Raw genomic sequence first — 20002 nt, 5'->3', positions numbered from 1 at the left:
GGGAGGATTCATGTTGGTGATGGACATTGGGAGCAGCTGGACCTGAGCCATCATACTCAAGCACCAGCAGCCAGTGAGAAAGGTCAGGGCCACCAGTCCATACATTTTGTGTGCTGTGAGTAGGTCCACTGGTCTCTGGTCTGATTCCAGCCACAGCATGTTTGTATGTCCTAAGTGCCGATCCACCAGGTACCTTAAGCCACATCAACTTCAACATCAATTGTGTCTCTCTCTGCTAAACCTCTAACAGGTTATTTAACCTAATGGGGCTGAATTGGCTTTAAGGCCATTAGTAACACAACATATACAGACTGCTTTATGGGTCATAGAACCAGAGTAGTGGCTTGCACCATCTTACAGTGAGCTTGCACCTGTTCCAGATTTATGCCTGGATATTTTTGTGTGTTTAGTACCCAGTAGCACTTGTCTTAGAATCATTTAGGTGATTAACACTTCCCATGTGTAGTGCTACATTTAAGTGTGTGTTTTTCCAAGGAAAAGCAATAGGTTGTGCAGTGCTTCTTATGACTGATGTTTGACTGTTTTAGTTCTGAGCCCCTACACCACCATACCTCCTTGAGAAGTCTTTGACTGCTCACAATGAAGAGGTTGGGTACATCTTCATTTGGTAAAGGATGTGACAAAGAATACAAATTAGGAAGTAAAATCCCCATAACCTTGAGGCAATCTTCATCTCTCTGAGTCCCACTTTTGTTTGTCACAGTCCTAAATTCCCATCCTATCTATCTGGAATGATAGGTGAGGCATCCACAAGGTTTATGTTTCATTTAGAATTTCTTGGGTATAACAGGATTCCTTTGGGGTACCTCCAACTTTATGCTTCCCGGATGATAAGGATTCACTTTGTAACTAAAACAGAGGTAACGGTTCTTTCCTAGAAGAAGTGTTTTATAGTTGAGTAGCTAGCTATGTCTGTCACACAGTGTGAATCACACAGTCACACAGTGTGAATCACATCTGGTAAGGACTGCAAAAAGGAAGACTAGGTCTTGGAGTATTAAAGATTACCAGTAAGCAACCGGGCCACTACCTTGTTTTTCCATACACACCAGTAAAACTGTGAAATTGGCATTGTTGTCTGACCACCACTATTTCTATTCTCAGCAGAGGGTCATTATTTCAAATCTCTTTTGCTATTCAAACTATTGAATACTGACAGATACATTCTTTTATTTAAGACATTACTAATACCGACACTGTTTCTAATCCTAATTTATCATGAAATAGTTTATCATTTTCAATCAATCAATCAATATTTGTAAAGCGTGGCTACTCACCCGTGAGGGTCTGAGAGCGTTGGGGGAGAGGGGCCTCATCCGAAGAGGCACATCTTGAGGTTCTTCCTGAAGATGGTGAGCTTTGTCTGAGGTGCAGGGGGAGGGTGTTCCAGCTCTTTGCTGCAGTGTAGGTGAAAGATTGTTCTCCAGCAGTGATTTTCTGGATGCGAGGGCACCAGGGCACCAGGGCCATCTGGGCAGAGCGGAGGGATCTGGTGGGGTTGTGGAAAGAGACGCAGTGGTTCGGGTAGGCTGATCCTGCGTTGTGTATGGCCTTGTACGTGTGGGTGAGAAGCTTGAAGGTGATTCGCTTCTTGACCGGTAACCAGTGGAGGGTCCTCAGGTGTTGGGAGATGTGTTCTCGACGAGGGAGGTCTAGAATGAGTCTGACGGCCGCATTCTGGATGAGTTGAAGTTGTTTGATGTTCCTTGTTGAGGTGCAGGCATAGAGGGCCGTAGTGGAGCTAGTTCGTGACTAAGGCGTGGGTGACTGTCCTGCGACAGTCTGCTGAGATCCATCTGAAGATCTTCTGACGTTTGCAGAGTGTGTGCCAGCAGGAGGAGGCAACAGAGTTTACCTGGCAGGTCATGGATAGGGAGGAGTCGAGGATGATTCCTAAGTTGCGGCCTTGCTCCGTCGATGCAGGGGAGGGCGCTGAGGGATGTGGGCCACCAGAAGTCATCCCAAACTGAGGTAGGGTTTCTGAAGATGATGAGCTACGTCTTGTCGGAGTTGAGATTGAAGCAGCTTTCTCTCATCCAGGTGGCGACGGCTTCCATTCCTGCATGAAAGTCCCTTTTGGCCGTGTTCGGGTCTTCAGTGAGGGAAAAATGATGATCTGTGTGTCATCGGCATATGACACAATGTTCATACCGTGGCTTCTGACTACGGCAGCAAGAGGGGCCATGTATACTTTGAACAGTGTGGGACTCAGTGAGGATCCTTGGGGGACTCCGCAGTTGACTCCTGTGGGTCTGGAAGTGTAGGGCTGGAGTCTCACCCTCTGCGTCCTCCCAGACAGGAAGGAGTATATCAATTCCAGGGCTCTTCCACGGATTCCTATGTTGTGGAGTCTGGTGCGCAGAGTGCTGTGGGAGACCGTGTCAAAAGCTGCTGAGAGGTTGAGGAGTATGTGTGCTGCAGTGCGGCCGTGGTCTAGGAGTAATCGGATGTCGTTGGTGGCTGCCAGGAGTGCTGTCTCCCTACTGTGATTGCTGCGGAAGCGGGACTGGGAGCTGTCCAGGGAGTTGTTGGCCTCAATGAAATTCCATAGTTGTGCATTGATTGCTTTCTCTAAAACTTTGGCAGGGTAGGGTAGCAGCAAGGTAGGCTGGAAATTCTTTAGTTCTGATGGGTTGGCCAAAGGTTTCTTCAGAAGAGGGTATATTTCGGCTGGTTTCCAGTCCTCAGGGAAGGTGCCCGTGCTGATGGAGCAGTTGATTGTGTTACGAAGCTCAGGGGATGCGCTGGCTCTGATGTATATGTGTTGCAGGCAGGGTTCCAAGGGGGTTCCGGAGTAGGTGCTGTTCATGATGTTTACTGTTTCCTCTGTGCTGAGCGTGGACCAGTCATGGATGGTCTGGGCAGGTTCTGGGGGGGGTGGGTCGGTTGCAGGTCCCAGTGCCAGGATTTTCCGAGAGTAAGCTGTCATAGATGCCCTGGATCTTGTGGTGGTAAAAGGAGGTGAGTTTGTTGCAGAGGTCCTGTGACGGGGGATGCTGGTGGCTCCGGAGGGGGGATCTGTGACTTTGTTGATGACTGAGAAGAGTTCCTTCGAGATGTGTGCGGAGGAGTTGATGTGCTCCCGGAGTGCGTCCTTCCTTGCATCCTTATTTTTCGTCAGTGGGTGGCGGTTGCGGCTCTGAATGATCTTTGATAATGGTCTTTATTATAAGCCAACCCCTACATAAAAATAATTTCTAATCCTCTCTCATGTGGTTATCACATCTAAACCTGCTTCACTTGATTATTTTTTTGTTTTTGTTATATTATGTTTATTGAGAATGTAAACATCAATAAAAAATAAGTAACATCTGTAATAAAAGTTATCAATAAATGTATTGCAAGTATATAAAGACAAAAAACATATGCAATAAAATAATTTGTTGTCATATTATCTAAAAAAAGAGAGAAAGAGAAAATAGGAAGAAGAAATGAGAAAGGATAAAAAGAGAAAGGAGAAGAGAAAATAGAGAAGAAGGAAAGGAAAAAATAAACTAAGATATTGATGAGTGCAAGGAGAGAAAAGTAGTAAAGGATTAACATTATAAATCAGACTTTGGGCCTGATTTAGACCTTGGCAGATGGAATACTCCATAACAAAGTGACAGTTATCCTGTCCATCATATTATGCTCTCCACAGGATACAATTGGATCATAATACAGTGGATGTGATATCCGTTACGTATGCAAAGGAGTATTCCCCACTGCCAGGATCTAAATCAGGCCCTTAATCTTCTGATGTAAAGTTAATGAAGAAACAGTATGTATTATATGTTCACCACATATAAAATTCTTCCATGTAAATACAGATATTTTAGAAACATCTTTCCAAAAAGTATCACTTTTAAAGCAAGTGCAATAAAGAAATCAAGTAATAGATGTTTGGGATCTAAGTATTCAGAACTAGGTGATAAACAACCTAAGAAAATATTTGGTGGGGTAAGATTTACATTACATTGAAAAACCTTTAAACATTTAGGCCAAATTGAGGTCCAGAAATTAGTAACATGAGAACAATTGTATAACATATGTGTTAGTAAAACAATATATTTAGAGGAGGACCAGCATAATGGAGAAGCAAATCTAGAAATACTTCATGGAGAAATAACAGCTCTATTATAATAAAAAACTGGGACTGTGTAATGCGAGCAGCCTTAGAGGTATTAAATATTTTAAGCCACATTTTGTCCCAGAATTGTACAGAAAACAAGAGAGATAGATCAGCTTCCCATAATAATTCAAGAGAAGTTTTACTTCTGATAGTAGTAAGTGATTTATATATATATATATATATATATATATGTATATATATATATATATATATATAGTAAATAAGAGCAGCTTTAGGAATAGGTTCATGGTACATGGTATTTAAAGGTGTCACAGTAGAGGTGTAAGTGAGTCAGGGTGCAGGTGGAACTTGGTTATTTCTAATCCCCCCTGACTGTGAGGGAGATTGAAAAGCAGTAATGTAGTATTGCTATGTCACGAAAAGCGTAACATGAATGAATGGTTGGGCCAGTACATCCATGGGAGAGGGTGTGGAATATTTAGGGACAGGCCATGTAAAAGATGGAGTAGCAGTAAAAGTAGCTTTGACCTCAGGCCGAAGTAATTTTTGCACCTGTGGAAAAGATATTGGTGGTAATGTATAATTCTATAGCAAACTGAGTGTAGCTGAGGAAAGAAATATAGTTTCCCAGTTTAAGTATATACGTGTTTCAATTTCCTGGGGAAACTTCTTAAGTTCTTCTTTCAATTTTCAAAACATACTTCTCCTAAGCTATATGGGGCCTTGGATAGTAACGTCCCCTCTCCTGTGCATAATCTTATCAGTCAAAGGAAACTCAGGGGCATAGTTACATGCCCCTTGCGTCACCTTAATGCTGTCATTGCATCATTATTTTGACGCTAAGGCGGCCTTTCCCCAACACCAGATTTATAAAGTGGTGCAATGCATGCATTGCGCCACTTTGCAACACCTTGAGCCACAATATGCCTGCGCCAGGCATAATGTTTGCAAGGGGGAACGTTCTGACGCAGGGAGGCCTGAAAAAATGGCACAGTGAAATTTACTAGATTTCACTGCGGCATTTTTTCCCATCATTTTTAATGCCTGCTCAAGGAAGGTGTTAAAATGATGCACCCATCAAAATCAATGGGCCTCCCTGTGCTTTGCTGCACTAACGTTAAAAGTGTTGATGCTAGTGCAGCAAAGCGCTACAACAGCGTCAAAAATTCTGATGCTGTTGTGGTAATGACCACAATGATGCACCATATTGTAAATATGGTGCACTGATAGTGTTGTTAGGTGGGGCAAGGGCGACACAAGAGAAGTGGAGCATCGGGACCGATGTGCCACTTTCTCATGAATATGCCCCACAGTGTCTTGGGAAACATTTCAAGGTTTTCTTCTTATATGGCTGACTTTACTCTTCATAACAAATATATCACAGTCGTGTTTTTGCTATATATAAATATATTTAGCAATGTCAGTGCGGGACCCTGAAAAGAAGCGGCCTAGAGAAAAGAGCTCCTGAAGCTCCCCTCTTGTGACAGTCCTGATAATCTCTAACTTCATTTAGTGCCTAGTGCTGTAGTGATAGGGCTGACTTGACAGGCATGTACATTATTATTTTAGCTTGAATTGTATACTCAGCAAGAGATGACTTTGGATTTCAAATGAAATATGAGGTAATGTGAAATTGTTCCCTGGAAGAAGGCAGGGAGTGGTACTTTTGAGTTATTTTAATTCCTATAAAATAGTTTTAAAAAGGAAAGCGGAGAGGATCTTCTTGAACGTCAAGACACTCTCATCAATATGCAGAAAAAAAAAAAAAATTACAATTAAAATTATTTAATGTGGTGAAGAGAAGTATGGGCTTCCTTCCCAGGCCCAACTGTGACCAATAAAGTTACATAGGAAAGAGTCTGGTCCTGGACATGGGCCCTCCTCCACATGTACAACATGTGCATTTTGTCCCATATTCCTGATCTCACAATACTGTTTGCTCTTATTGCAGGTTTCCTAAAGGAGATGACGTTGCACAGGGCACTGAGGACAGTCGGCCTCATTAGCCTGGGTCTGTTTGGCCATTGCTCGCTCCTCCTGGTCGTTTCTGGCTTCCAAACGGTGGGATCTGCTCTTCTCTGCATGTTCCTCACCAGAGCGGTCCTTGCTGTGCCCTTCATCCACGTCAATATTTTCCAGGTACAGATATTGTGCATGACTGAGCATATACTTCACAGCAAAAAATAACTGAAATGTGAGTAAACAGAACTGCTTCTCCCATAATGTTTTGTGGTAAAAACCGAGCAGGAAGTAAATCACATGTTGTTTGCCTGAGCATGTGGCACGTACTAGGCTTTATTTGATATTTTGCCACAGTAATATAAAAGTAGCAAATAAGCATCAGTGAAGCGAAGGAATATTGCCCTCTGCAGAATTGCAAAAACCATGAAACATATATCAGTATATTTTCCGATTGATTGAGCTAGTATGTGAGTAAACTGAACCATATGAACCCCAGTCCACAGAAAGAGGGCTAGTGCAACATGTGATGGTGGAAACCACGCCAAGTGACAGTTATTATGCAACCATTTCCTGAATACCATAGTTGTGGTTGTAATTGTTGATAGGCACCACTAAGGTATTTGGAAGCATCCTCAAGACACCAATCAGGTCAGATTTTGTCGCTCAAAGTTCAGAACAACGGGAATCTGGAGTTAGGTTTTGCAGATTTGTAGAGTGCGCCATCACCCAGGATAACATCTTGATGTTGAGCAGGGGTGATTCTAGCCAAACATGTGGCCTAGTAGGACTACTCAGAAAGCCAGGTCTTCAACTTTTTGAGGTAATTAAAAATTGAAGAGGAGGATCTTATGTACAGTGGCAGGTCCTTCCATCCAATTGAAATACAGACCCACCAAACGTGGAATAATTCACCCAAAGACTCCCCCATCCTGCATTCAGCCAGTGAGGTAATGTGGTAGGATGTAGATGATGTTCTTCTCACTGCAAGCATGTCCAATGTGTGACTGTGGGACATATGGATACTGCTCTCTGTCGTATGCACAACCTCTGAGTTGCGTGGAAGAAAGTCAAAACACTGGTCTTCCATTGAGCATCCACCCATTGATTTAACGTGGGAGAATAAGGAAGTGCCTCCCTTCATGGTTGTGTGGATGCGGAAAGAGAATGCTGCTTCATTTCGTTTGTTCACAAATGTTGCATAAATGTAAAAATATGTGAATGAAGGCCCATTTTTGATGCATACATGCTTTGAATTAACGTAATTGCACTCATGGTGTCCACACCTTTCAAGAGTGTGTGGAGTGAGACATATGTTAAACCTTCAAAAATGCTTTTACCCTTTGGGTTCATGTGGTTTGGGGCAGAAGAGTTGTGCATGCTAGCTGATCGGCAGCAATGCAGGTCCTGGATTTGATTTATCAAGCACAGACCACACACAAAATGTTTATATAGGTGTAAAAAGTAATTAGAAAACAACCTCTATATATTAGTAATGTGTTAGCACTGTGAAAGTCTGATGGACACAGGAGCATTTTCAGTTTTCCTTAAACTCAAACGACAACTGATCTACACCAAGTCATGTTGATACACGTTTTCTTGGCTTGAACTTCATTTTGAAGTATCCTTTCGAGCTCCTTTGGAGTTCTGGGGGAAATAATGAGTAGAATATCATGTAAGGCCTCCACAGGCAAAGTGAATCGCTTTGTAGAGGGCAAGACACTTGGAAAGATACATATCTAGATAAGAAATAAGAAGGAGGAGTTATGCTGTATTTAGTATATGCTGAATATGTCATTATGGCTAACTGATTCACCTAGAATTGTCTGTTTCTAAAGCTTTGGGGGAAGAGCTCCCTCATAGTTCTAGCAAAAACCAACTTTAGCCGTCACCTAAAGTCTGTCCTGCCAGAGATGTAAAACTATACGATCTTAGGTGTAGGCAGTTTATTGAGTCCTGTGTTTGTGGGAGGATTCTGCTTCATGTAGACCTAGGTATGTAGTGTGAATACCAAAACTACAAACAGAACAAGCATTTGCAATGCAATTGGTCTCACATTTTCTTGAGTTAGAGTTACTGGCATTGTAAATTCTTAACTAGACTTTTCTTGACACATAAATTGGTCAACCCTACATCATAATTTTGTCTTTTCCTGCCATATAATTCCAGTGGCCTAGCATTTAACCAAAACACTTCATGTATCTTCTTCCTCTCTATTAAAACAGATACAATGACCATATAAAGCTTTATCAGAAATAAACATCTGGCATTAGAAGGTAACGCTGAAGACACCGTGACAAAAATATAATTTTGGACGGATTGGAGGGTGAAAGGAAAGAGGGAGTCAGAAGTAAAGATGGAGAGTACAAGTGGCATAGTGACAGTGTCAGGGGCTCTAGAGTAAGAAAGGAAAATGTTTGACTGCAATTTCGGTAGGAAAATACAGCAGTTATTAGAGTTGAGTGAGGTCCTTAGGTCTCTGGGCCCCGGTGCCACTGCAACTGTTCCTCTATTGATAACTATGCCTCAGGAGAGAAAGTGGATGGGGCGGAAAAAGAGAGGCAAATGAAATTCAACAGACAAAAGGACAAAAGAGAAGGGGTGCAAAGAACCAAAAGAAAAAAGGGAAAGAAAGAACGAGAAAATGAAAACACCACTAAGAGAAGAAATAGAGCAAACGTGTGAGGTAAAAGAAAAAGGGAAGGAAGCTAGCAAACGAGAGCTAAAAAGGAAAAAATAATGAAAAAAGTGATAAAAGAAAGAGAAAATTAGCATTTGAGAAAAAAAGAGAGATGGTGAGAGAAACAAGCAGAAAAATAACTAGGGCAAGTTTGTACTGACACATTTCCCACAGCCAGAAAAAACACTTTGACACTTCGGGTCCCGACAAGTAACTTGTGGCTTCAACATACAGACGGGAAAAGGAGGGATTTAGAGTAAAACATGAATTGACAGATAAAGATTAGAAAAACATCAGGGAAAGGAAGGAAAAAAGATCTAAAAAAAGTGAAAGGTCATATCGAGTCAAAGGAAAGAGCAAATAAAAAAACAAAGAAAGAATGAAGGGAAGAGAAAAAATAGTGAAAAAATGAACGCCTGATGAAGAAAAAAGAGAGGAACAAAACAAGGAAAGAAATAAACACATTTTTGACAGTTTGAAAGAGGAGGTAGCAAGAAGAAGAGGGAAATAAAAATAGGGAGAGGAGTAGAAATAAACAGTTGAAAGAAAGGTCAAAACTGTTGATGTGTGGATTTTAAGAGCTGGAAAGAGAAAAGTGGGGGAGAAAGAAAACATTGAGCGTAAACAGAGTAAGGGAAAGAACAGAGTGAGATAGGTGAAACAGACCCTTCCAAATAAAGATGGCAGCTAAGAATAGATTTAATTGGCTCCCCGACATCCTCGAACAAAAGTCAGAGTGTGAAACAGCAGGGTACACTGCAGAACAGCAAGAGGTGCATTAGCAGAGTTGTATGTGAAACCCAATACAGTAATATCGGGGAACTTCAGATCTAGACTCGGCGTGTAGATAGAGCAGTGTCCCAGCCCAGTGTTGGAATAACAGAAAGACAGCAGGGGAAGAACGAGATACAGAGCACGTGTAATTCCTGGTATATTTCCTGGTAATTGGAATAATGGGGTGCTTCAGGTTAGGGTTGAGGTGCACTGACAGAGGTGTATGTGGGCTGCAGTACTGGAATAGTGATGGGCACACAAGGTCAAAAGTGAGGTATGTTAATGGAGCTATATATGGCACCTAGTATTGGCTTGCCAGTGTTGTCAAGTGTTAGCTTGGAGGCGCCCTGGTCAGTGGCGGCCGGCAGTTTTTGACGGGAGGGAGGGCGGCGGGAAGCACACCCACACTTTCTCACAGACACGCACGCACATCCATTAACAACACTCATCGAAATTCAATCATACACGCACGCACCAAACATTCATTTAAAAGATCACACACACACACACTTACCTTCAGCCTCAGAGGTCCCAGGAGGGTTGGGACTGCTGCCTTCCCTCACTGGTTGTCCTTAGGTCAGCCAATGAGGGAAGGCAGCAGTCCCAGCCTCGTCACAGAGAGGGATGGGATCAGTGAGACTGCTGACCCCACCCCACTCTGTGACGAGGTGTCACTGATTGACACTCGCCCTGGGCGCTTCAGGGCTTAAACCTGAACCACCCAGGTCGAAGTCAATGGGTGACGCTTTCCTCGTCACCCGGGGGAGGGCCTCAAGGCACCTTTGCTGAGTCAAGGAGGTCACGCCCCCAGGAGCTGTGACCTCTTCAGGCTAGCAAAGTTCAGCTCATGCAGCCCTGTGTCTGCGCAAATCGCGCATGTCTGCTCCTGGCTGCCTGACCTGAACATGAAGAGTGTCTGTCAGGCTGACCTTTGCTCAGCCTGACAGACACTATTCATGAGGATGCAAAAGGTGGGGTTGGCGTGGCCCCTCCGCCCTAAAGGACCAGCCGCGCCTGGCCCTGGTGAAGCTGAGAGTGGGGCCCAGAATGGGAGTGGCATTGCCTCTGAACCACAGAAGCGAAGAGTCCTGAAGGGCCTGTGTGTGAGCCTTAGTACTGAGAAGAAATGTGCATTCAATGTTAGAATTGATGGATTCTGACAGAGCTGTGGTGGTTCCCATAAACAGTGGCATTGGATGTTAGAAGTGAGGTGCACTGGTTGAGCTATGGATTGCTCTTTTGGTCCAATATTGGCTTGGCAGTGGGACTGAATATTAGAACTGAGCTGCTGCAATAGAACTGTATGTGAGTGCGGTCCCGGTATAGGAAAGGAAGTGACCTCGCAGTGGTAGAACTGAGGTGCATGGATGGAGCTGCTGCTGGGGTCCTAGTATTGGAACAGCAGAGTGTACTGACTGTAAGAACTGAGGTGCTCTGGCAGACAGCGTGTGTGGGGTTCTGGCATGAAAGAGGGCTTGGAGTGTGTGAATTGAGGTGCACTGATGGAGCTGTGCCCAAGGTCCCAGTCCTGGAGCAGTAGAGTGTACTGACTGCAAGAAATTAGGTGCTCTAGCAGACAGCGTGTGTGGGATTACTGGCACTGGGCCGGCTAAGGGCTTGGAGTGTGTGAACTGAGGTGCACTAATTGAGCTGCGCCCGAGGTCCCAGTACTGGAGCAAACAGAGTGTACTGACTGCAAGAACTGAGGTGCTATGGCAGAGAGCGTGTGTGGGGTTTCTGGCACTGACATGGCTGAGGGCTTGGAGTGTGTGAACTGAGGTGCACTGATGGAGCTGTGCCCAAGGTCCCAGTACTGGAGCAGCAGAGTATACTGACTGCAAAAACTAAGGTGCTCTGGCAGACAGCATATGTGGGAATCCTGGCACTGGCACAGCTGAGGGCTTGGAGTGTGTGAACTGAGGTGCACTGATGGAGCTGCGAGGGGGATCGCAGTTTGGAGCAGAAGTGGGTACTGTCTCTAAGGATTGCAGAGTCCTGGTAGAGCTGGGTGCCTAGGCCTTAAGCAATTACAAGTGATCTTCTGTCCTTGCTGTCAGTACACAGACAGGCATACTTGGTAAAGAAAATTCAAGCCAACGAAGGGATAGCGCCAGGCAGCTGAGAGAAGGTGCAGAGAGCCCACAAAGACCAAATGTGACCAAGATAACAGCCTGATTTATAGCTTTGTTTACAGCTAAGCTCAGAGGATGAATGCTCTGCAAATGAAAAGGGAAGCTTCACTGGACTGGAGCTGGAAACAAAGTTTAAAAAAAAGTCCCCTAAAGACCAGATAAACAGGACAAAGTTTAATTATAGAGTAGTTGGTAACTGCTCCCACACAGAAGGATGAAGGACAAAGAGACACGACTGACCACTAGCAAGCAAGGATTTTTAAATGACACTGAAACTAACAAATGAAATAGCTAGAAGCCCACAGAAGAAGTATACTCAAAGGTATACGCTCAACCTAAAAATGCAAAAGACACAACTGGACTGAGTGAAATTACTCTCATTGGACAGTTTGAGATCCCTCGCTCTGGGAGAATAGATTTTATATTTTGGGGAAAGAGGCTTTTCCCAAATTGGACTGAGAAAGCACAGTGCCGCAGGTAACAGAAAAGACTGGCCTGCTACTCATGTGGGCAAGTCAACAATGACGTTTGATTAGTCTGGGCCATAGAAGACGACGATGAAGACATTGATAGAACGGTTTGATTTGTGAACTCTTTCTCATCTGGTATTTGACCTGCATTTTCCTAGAACCTGCTTATCTCACATGAAAAATGTAATTAGATGTGAATTCTACCCTTGTATTGGTGGAAGGAGGGGTGTGGCTTGTCAATATGGCGGGGTAAACATGAAACCGAATCATCCCAGTAGAAATCCTGCTTCATCCTGCCTTGCAATTGTTCCTGTCCAAACCAGATCTCAGGCTGTCTGCACCCTAAAGTGGAGGGACGTGATTTCTGGACCCGGTGCTGCACTCTCTGCTATAGAGACAAAGACTGGGAGCTGATCAGCTGTGGCACGTCCTTTGGGGCTAACGGGCCACACACCCTAACCTTTTGCCCCTCAGGAAGAGTGTCTGTCAGGCTGAGCAAAGTCAGCCTGACAGACTCTCTTAAGTTTCAGGTCAGGCAGCCAGGAGCTAGACATGCGCTATTTGTGCAGGCTCCTGGCTGCCTGAGCTGAACTTTGCTGGGCTGAAGAAGTCACAACCCTGTGGGCATGACTTCCTCAGCCCAGCAAAGGTGCCTTAAGGCCCTTTCCCTCATGATGAGGGGGAACATCATTGATTGCTCCGGACCTGGGCGCTTCAGTTTTAAGACCTGAATCGCCCAGGGCCCAATGTGCATCAACGACACAATGTCACAGAGTCTGGTGGGGTCAGCAGTCTCACTGACCCCATCCCACTCTGTGATGAGATGGGACTGCTGCCTTCCCTCATTGGCTGACCTTAAGTTAGCCAGTGAGGGAAGGCAGCAGTCCCAACCCTCCTGGGACCTCAGAGGCTGCGCTGAAGGTAAGTGTGTGTGTGTTTTTTTATAAATGAAAGTTTGGGTCAGACGTGTACGTTTGAATATTTGATAATCAGTGTTGTTCTTGGATGTGTATGTGCGCACGTGTGAATGAATGACTGTGAGTGTTCATGTGTTCCTGTGTGTCCTGCCCGCCTCCTCCCTCCTAAAGTTACCGGCCACTGCTGGACCTTGAAAAGATCGAGGGTGTACCAAGCAGCTATCTTGAGGAAGGCTGTAAATACTTCGATTCGTAATGGCGCACAAGATGCTGGCTTTGGCCCGCGATGAGCGTGCTCCCCTGACAATGGCCCATATTGCTGCGCAGGCTGTGGAGTGCCTCTGGGAGCTCGCCAGCTGAAGTAAAGTGGGTGGCACAGCCTAGTGAGGCAGTACTCAAGACCAATGAAATTCCTGGCGCACAGTGAACACAGTGAACACTCTGACACAGAGCCTGGAGGGATGAGATGGTGGAAGTGAGTTGCTGTCTCCTGGAGATCTGGAACTGCCTTGCACGTTGAGCCTGGTGATTGCTGGTGGGGGCTGTGGAGCCACTCTGGGGTGTGTGAGTGGGTCTCGGGAGAGCGGTACTGGAGGCTGGAGTGGAAAGTGGCTGCCACCCAGAGAAGAATTGGTGACTACCTTGAGTGAGGCCTAATAGCCCTGGAGGGGCGGATCGCCAGGAACCAGTGTGGGAAATGGCCCCAACAGATTAGGCACTGGAAAGATCCCTGCTCTGTCTGATGGATTGCACTGCCTTTGACTGAGGAGGGCTGGAAGACCACTAGGGACAAATTATGTGCACAGTTTGGATAGCTTGATGGCCCACCTTCAGGTCCTCTTGGGGTGTGATATCTGGGACTGACCTGCAATTCTGCAAAGTGGTAGCTGGAGCCCTAGCCTGGGCTTAGACATAGTAGAGGTGGTTCTGACTGATTCTGGGCCTGTTGCTAATCTCTGCTGCATGACTATGGTTAAAGACAAGGCTCTCAAAGTTCAGCAACGTAATCCAATCATGCAGTACACTTTGTCGCAAATGGTGCTGCAAATAACTACTGTGCTTGCTGAATCATAGAGAGCAGAGTACCAGGGAGGGCAGTCTAACGAGCCTTTATGAGATGACCTGCTAGCAGCAATACAGTGTTCCTGGGAAGTGCTAGAAAGGAGAATAGCAGAGGTCACCATAGACATCAGCTTGGTGTGAACCGACCTGCAGAAGGTTGAGGATAGAGTCATGCTGTTGATGGCTATGTTTCAGAACTACACGGTGAAGTGAATGTTTGAAGGAGCCGATGGCTACACTAACAACAGCAAAAAGGGTTTTAGACAAGAGAGCAGAGGATGCTGAGAACCGTTCCCGCTGGAACCATCTGGGATTTCTGGGTTTCTTGGAGCATGCGTAGGGTACCGATGCTGTGGCCTTCCTGCAAGGGTAGTTGCAGCTTGAGCCACAGCTGAATAGTCTGGCAGGGCCCTGAGAGTACATCCACAACCAGGTACTCCCCTGGGGCTCTGATAGCTCGTATCTTGAATTACAATGATTGGGACTCCATCCTAAGAATGGTTGGGGGGGCTGCATGATTGAGAACCAGACCATAATCACCTACTCACACTACATCAGGAAAGTGCAATTGTAGCGATAAACATACTTGGAGGTGAAGACGAAACACAGGGCTCTAAATCTCCAATGTATGTTGCTTTTTCTTGCTCATCTGAAAGTGATAGCCCGTAGCAAAAGACACCGTTCTGAAAGCCCTGAGGAAGTGGGGGCTTGTCTGGAGTTCTGGGACAAGGTGGGCCCACAGCCAGGGGGACCACGGTCTAGGTGGGAACGGAATCACAGTGAGGGAAGGTACACAGCAGAATCTAGAGGAGGTCCTGGCTACAAGGAACTGGGCTCCACAAAACTCGAATAAAGAACTGTGATGAAGGGAAGATGAACGGAGTGGGCGCATCTTCCTCAGAGGATTAGGGGGCCTTATTGACTGGCCATAAACCATACTGGTGGAGGATCAGAGAGAAATGATCAGGGAGACTGCATCACAGTTGATTATTGATAACACTCTGACCTGAAGCTGGGGTTCTTATCAATAGCTGCAGCCTGTTATAGAAGACTGTCAGCTCTAGTGTATTAGACTCTTGGGCTGCTGCTCCATAATAGCCAGATCTGAGGGCTATTTCAAGTAAACTGATGGTATGTGTTGATATCTGGGAGTGAATGTGTTACACTTGTTGGATATATTCTCCCCGTTAAAGAGAAGGAAGAGAATCAAATGACATGCCCGCCAGAGGATTTACTGCTGGGACCTGGTATCGGCCTGGGAGCTCCTACAAGGTGACCAGGGTGGACTGAACAAGTCTGCAACTATTTGTTTATTTTTTTCCTCCTCTTGCATAGTGGGTTATTTCCTCCTCTTGCGTAGTGAGTTGTTGAGTTGTAGGGGAGGGGTGTGGTTTGGTACATGATTGCTCGTATCACGGGAACTTCAGTGATACACCTGGGCAGAGCACAAGCTGGGTATAGTTAAGCGTCTACCCATGGGTGGGCAGGTTAAGTTTTCCATTGCGTTAAGAAATGGGGATTGTTCATTGTTCAGATGTGCAGCTGAGAAGTGTATGGTAAACATGAACAGTCATGGCACATCCAAATGTTCCAAGCAAAATGGTGGTCTCATTGGTTGCTGTGAGATACAGGTGGGATGCATATTCCCAGACCCACACACTAAAGCATGAATAGAACATTGCTTACATGGAACGTCAGGGGGCTGAAGAGCTGCCCCAAGAGATATTGAGCGCACTCATTTCTGTGGATATATGAAGTGCAGGTGGCTCTACTCCTGAGAGTGGAGGCTATGATATTGGGGAAGAGGTGGTGTGCACTTGTTAGCAGAGTCGTACTCTAATGATCCTATACCCATCGGGGCAGTATGTTATTGCTGTAGGGGTGTTAGATGGCTTTTGATACTTGTTTGGTAAACACCCATGCACCGAATGTGGACAAGAAACTGTTCTTCCAATATTTGTCAGATCACTCACCACTGCTTATTATGCTAGCACAAGAGTGGATCAGACCTAAAATTCTACTATGGAAGCTCCTTACTGAGGTGTTGTCAGATAATGCATTCTTGGAGCATGTTAAAGAATTCACCACATACATCTTTACAGGGAGTAGAGCAACAGAGCGGGAGGCCTGTGAAGTGGCACTAAGAAGTGAGAGTATAACTTACATGCACAGAGTACAGATGCAACTAGAGAGAGATTTTGCTGACTTAGAGTGCAGACAAACCCACTGGGGCACCTACACTGACCAAAACCACCCCGATGAATGCAGATTAAGAGAGACATTAAGGATACTTTGTAGAGGCTTGAGAAGTACACATGTACACAAGAAAGACAGAGATTACTCCGGGAATGGGACCAGTCTGGAAGAATTTTATCACAGCTGATAAAAGATAGGTCGCACACACATTTTGTGTCTGCATAAGGAAGATGGGCCTTACATTGTGCCCAGAAATTTTATAAATGCTGCCCGCTAAGAATATCTGCAGGATGGGTTTGCCCAATCATTTTTCGTCCCTTCAGATGCCTTAGAGGAGTATCTCCAGGTGACTGACTTGCCTAAATTAATTCCTGAGCATCAAAAGACCCTTGATGCTCCCCTAGAGGAAGACAAATTGAAGGACACCCTCACTGAAATAGCAAGTGGAAGAACTTTGAGAAACAATTGCTAGTCTACTAAGTATTGGAAAAGCGGCTTGAAGTTTTTTTTTTAGAAGTGAGAGACAAAGAGGTGCTTCCAATAACCATGAGGAAGGCAAAAATGGTGTTAATTCCTTAAGGTGGGAGAGATCCCACTGAGCTTTTTTCATAAAGACCATTGTCTATGCTAAATACTGACTTGAAGATACTATATAAGGTCCTAACCAGTAGAATTTTAGGAGTGGTCTTCACGCTGGTGCACCCAGACCAGACAGGATTTCATTTATCCGAGGAGAAGCACAATGAACAATATTAGGAACTTGAATCATATTTTATATATGCTGCATATGCTGGCCTCTTTGGAGGAGGACTTTGCTATGGCAGCCCTCAATCTATAGCAGGGTTTTGACACGGGTGACAATATTAATGGGCTGTCCTACAGCATATGGGTTTCGGGCTTGGCTTTGTTTGGTGGGTGCAGTTTTTGTGCATTGAACCTGTGGTGAGGGTGTGCACAAGTGGTATTGTCTGCGTAGAGTGACGAGAGAGAGATGTCCCCTACGAGATCTAGAGAGATCAATACCATAGTTGTGGTGAAATTGAGGGAGTTCATAATGGCTTTGGGACTCCACACAAATAGAGCTAAATACAAATTATTCTTGTTGGGCCGATTGGAGTGCACTGATGATGTTCTCTCAAGGACTGGCATTACAGTGGGATCGAGATAGGTTTTGATACCTAGGGATCTGGCTAACATAATTTCCTAAGACTCAATATGAACTTAGTTTAGGTAACATGCTGGAAGGACTATCTCAGTTTGTGAGTTCTGGAAGACTTTGCAACTTTCTTTGATGGGACAGATCTCCTTAGCTAAAATGGTGCCTTTACCACACAGCCTGTATGTGCCACAAAATGTAATGTGTCCAGTCCCACCTTCCACATTTACTCGATTAGGCAAATTCCTGTGTGCACTAGTGTGGGCGGGAACACAGAGCCAAGTGAAACTGGACACGTTGTGTCTTCCATGGCAGGAGATCAGACAGGGGCCATCCAATCTCTTTTTCTATTATGCTGCTACAAAGCTGCAACATGTGGTACACTGGTTTGACAAAGACCTGAACTGGAAGAAATCTCTGCTAGTGAGAATGTATAATCCATATATGCTACCAGAAGCATTTATGATAGGGAGCAAAGATCCTATATTTGCTCCAGGAGACAGCTAAGGTGTGGCACAGAGTGGTCTGCTAGGTCTCGTGGATGCCGCCCTACCAAGGGGACATGCCTCTCTGAGCCCGGAATATCTGCTATGCTGAAAGACATGTCTTCACTAGATGCCACGAGGGAGGCTGCACAAGTGTGACCTTTATCACAATAATAACACAGGAACATTTTGGGGTAAGCCAGGGACAAATTTTGCAATACACAAAACCCTGCTCTAGATTAAGGGCTGCCACAGCAAAGTCCTCCTCTGAAGAGGCCAGCATTTATAAAATATGATTCAAGCGCCTAACGTTGCACTTTGTGCTTCTCCCTGGGATAAATGATATCCTGTCTGGTCTGAGTGCACCAACATCCAGACCATTCCTAAAAGCCTACTGGTTAGGACACATGACCTGAAAGATCTGGGCCACGTTTCCAAATTAACCTCAGGAGCATACATTTATGTTACAATGACCATACCTGGCAGGTTGCAGTTGGGTGAAAATGCATTTGCATGTAGCCTCGCTTACAGACAGAGGGGGCGAGAGTACTCATGCTAAGGACCATTAGAGTGTGGATTGCCCAGATGAGTTGAATAAAGCAGGACAGTAGAAAGTGTGTGAACATGTTCAGCAGATATCCCAACTGGTGGATTTATCTAGTTTAATTTCTTGCATAGAACATATATGACTCCTAGGAAGCTTTCTAAAATCCACCCAGTTAACACAACTGTCTGTGCTGCATGCGGACTGCCTTCAGTGGTCTTTTAACACATGACATGGTCCTGTTGGCTACTGGTGGAATTCTGAGCAGAAGTGATTGGTACATTAGTGTACATGGTGAAGATGACTGACAGGGACCGTAAATGTATGTGTGCTGGGTGTGCTGCCACAGCCTAGGGAAACAAAAACTGCAACACAGATGGTACCACACAGAGTAGTCCTGGCTAGATGCCATATCGCCATCCACAGGACTGCAGTCCCAAAGGTAAAAGTCTGTAAGAGAGATTTACTTGAGTGGACTAACAACACCTTAAATTCACCCTTTTGGATGGCAAAGTAGTAGAGGATTTGGTGAACTGGGGGGTAGATGTGTACCAAAGTAATGGAACCCCTTAATAATAGATCGTCCTGAATCATGCAACATTGACATTTGTGGGAAATGGTAGGGATAATATTATGGCTGAACATTGTGTAGAAAATCTCATAGAAATGGTCCACCATTACAGCTGTGATTAGATGTATTTTTATGGTCAAATATTGCAGATTGGTTACACATGTGATAATGTTTATGTGTTTGATATGTTTTTTTCTGAAAATGGTAATAAATATATCTAAAAATAAGTATTTGGAAGGATACATATTGGTATTTGGTTATATTAGCCCACAGTGACCAACATTCCCATTCAGTGAATGAATGCATATATTCTGAAGGTCCCACCACCACGTCTCATTATTAGTAGCTTGTAAAACAATTAAAGTGACAATACTATCACAGCTAATGAAAATACCCCAGTAAAAATGCATATATTTCTTGACTGGATTCCACAAATAAACGATAGAATAAGGCTTAATAAATGTCAGCAATCCTAAAGATTTCTTCATAGAGTGCTGCACTTGTGGACTGACATGTTCTACAGGAAGGACTATCTATGAAGTCTAAGTCGCTGTGTGCTTGATTTCAGATATAGGTTTTCTCCCTAACAGCTCTTCTGGGTGGTGGTGGTAGTAGTGATTGCTTTTCTGAACCCTTTCTCCTAGAGCACTTCCAACAGTCTTAAACAAGGCTGCACCTTCTCTTTTGTCCTTCTATATATCTTATTTGTCTTTCCATCTTGACAACCCGAGGGTTTTGCCCCCAAATTTGGACAGAAGTCAATTTCATATTCAGCATATGCGGATTACATTGTCATCCTCTCTCTAATCCCCTCTGGCTTGCAAACCCATGTTCAAAAACTTCAGGATCTTTAGCAAACAACCTCAAGATAAATTTGGGAAAAACAAAAATCATGTAATTTGGAAAGCCAAAATCAACTAAACAAATAATATCTGAATGGAAAATAAATGGTGGCTGCATAAA

The 20002-nt window shown here is 44.6% G+C and overlaps 1 protein-coding gene across 1 annotated transcript in view; it reads left to right on the top strand.

Moving 5' to 3' along the window:
- FADS6 (fatty acid desaturase 6) overlaps nucleotides 1-20002 on the top strand; it is a 159873-nt gene that overhangs the window by 51093 nt on the left and 88778 nt on the right. The window contains exon 4 of the mRNA XM_069200093.1: nucleotides 6045-6232. Coding sequence (XP_069056194.1) covers nucleotides 6045-6232 — 188 coding nt within the window. The remainder of the gene's footprint in view (nucleotides 1-6044; nucleotides 6233-20002) is intronic.

Source organism: Pleurodeles waltl, chromosome 7, assembly GCF_031143425.1.
Source record: "Pleurodeles waltl isolate 20211129_DDA chromosome 7, aPleWal1.hap1.20221129, whole genome shotgun sequence".
Taxonomy (NCBI): domain Eukaryota; kingdom Metazoa; phylum Chordata; class Amphibia; order Caudata; family Salamandridae; genus Pleurodeles; species Pleurodeles waltl.
Note: the sequence above shows the minus strand (reverse complement) of the source record. Positions and strands in the feature narration are given on the sequence as shown.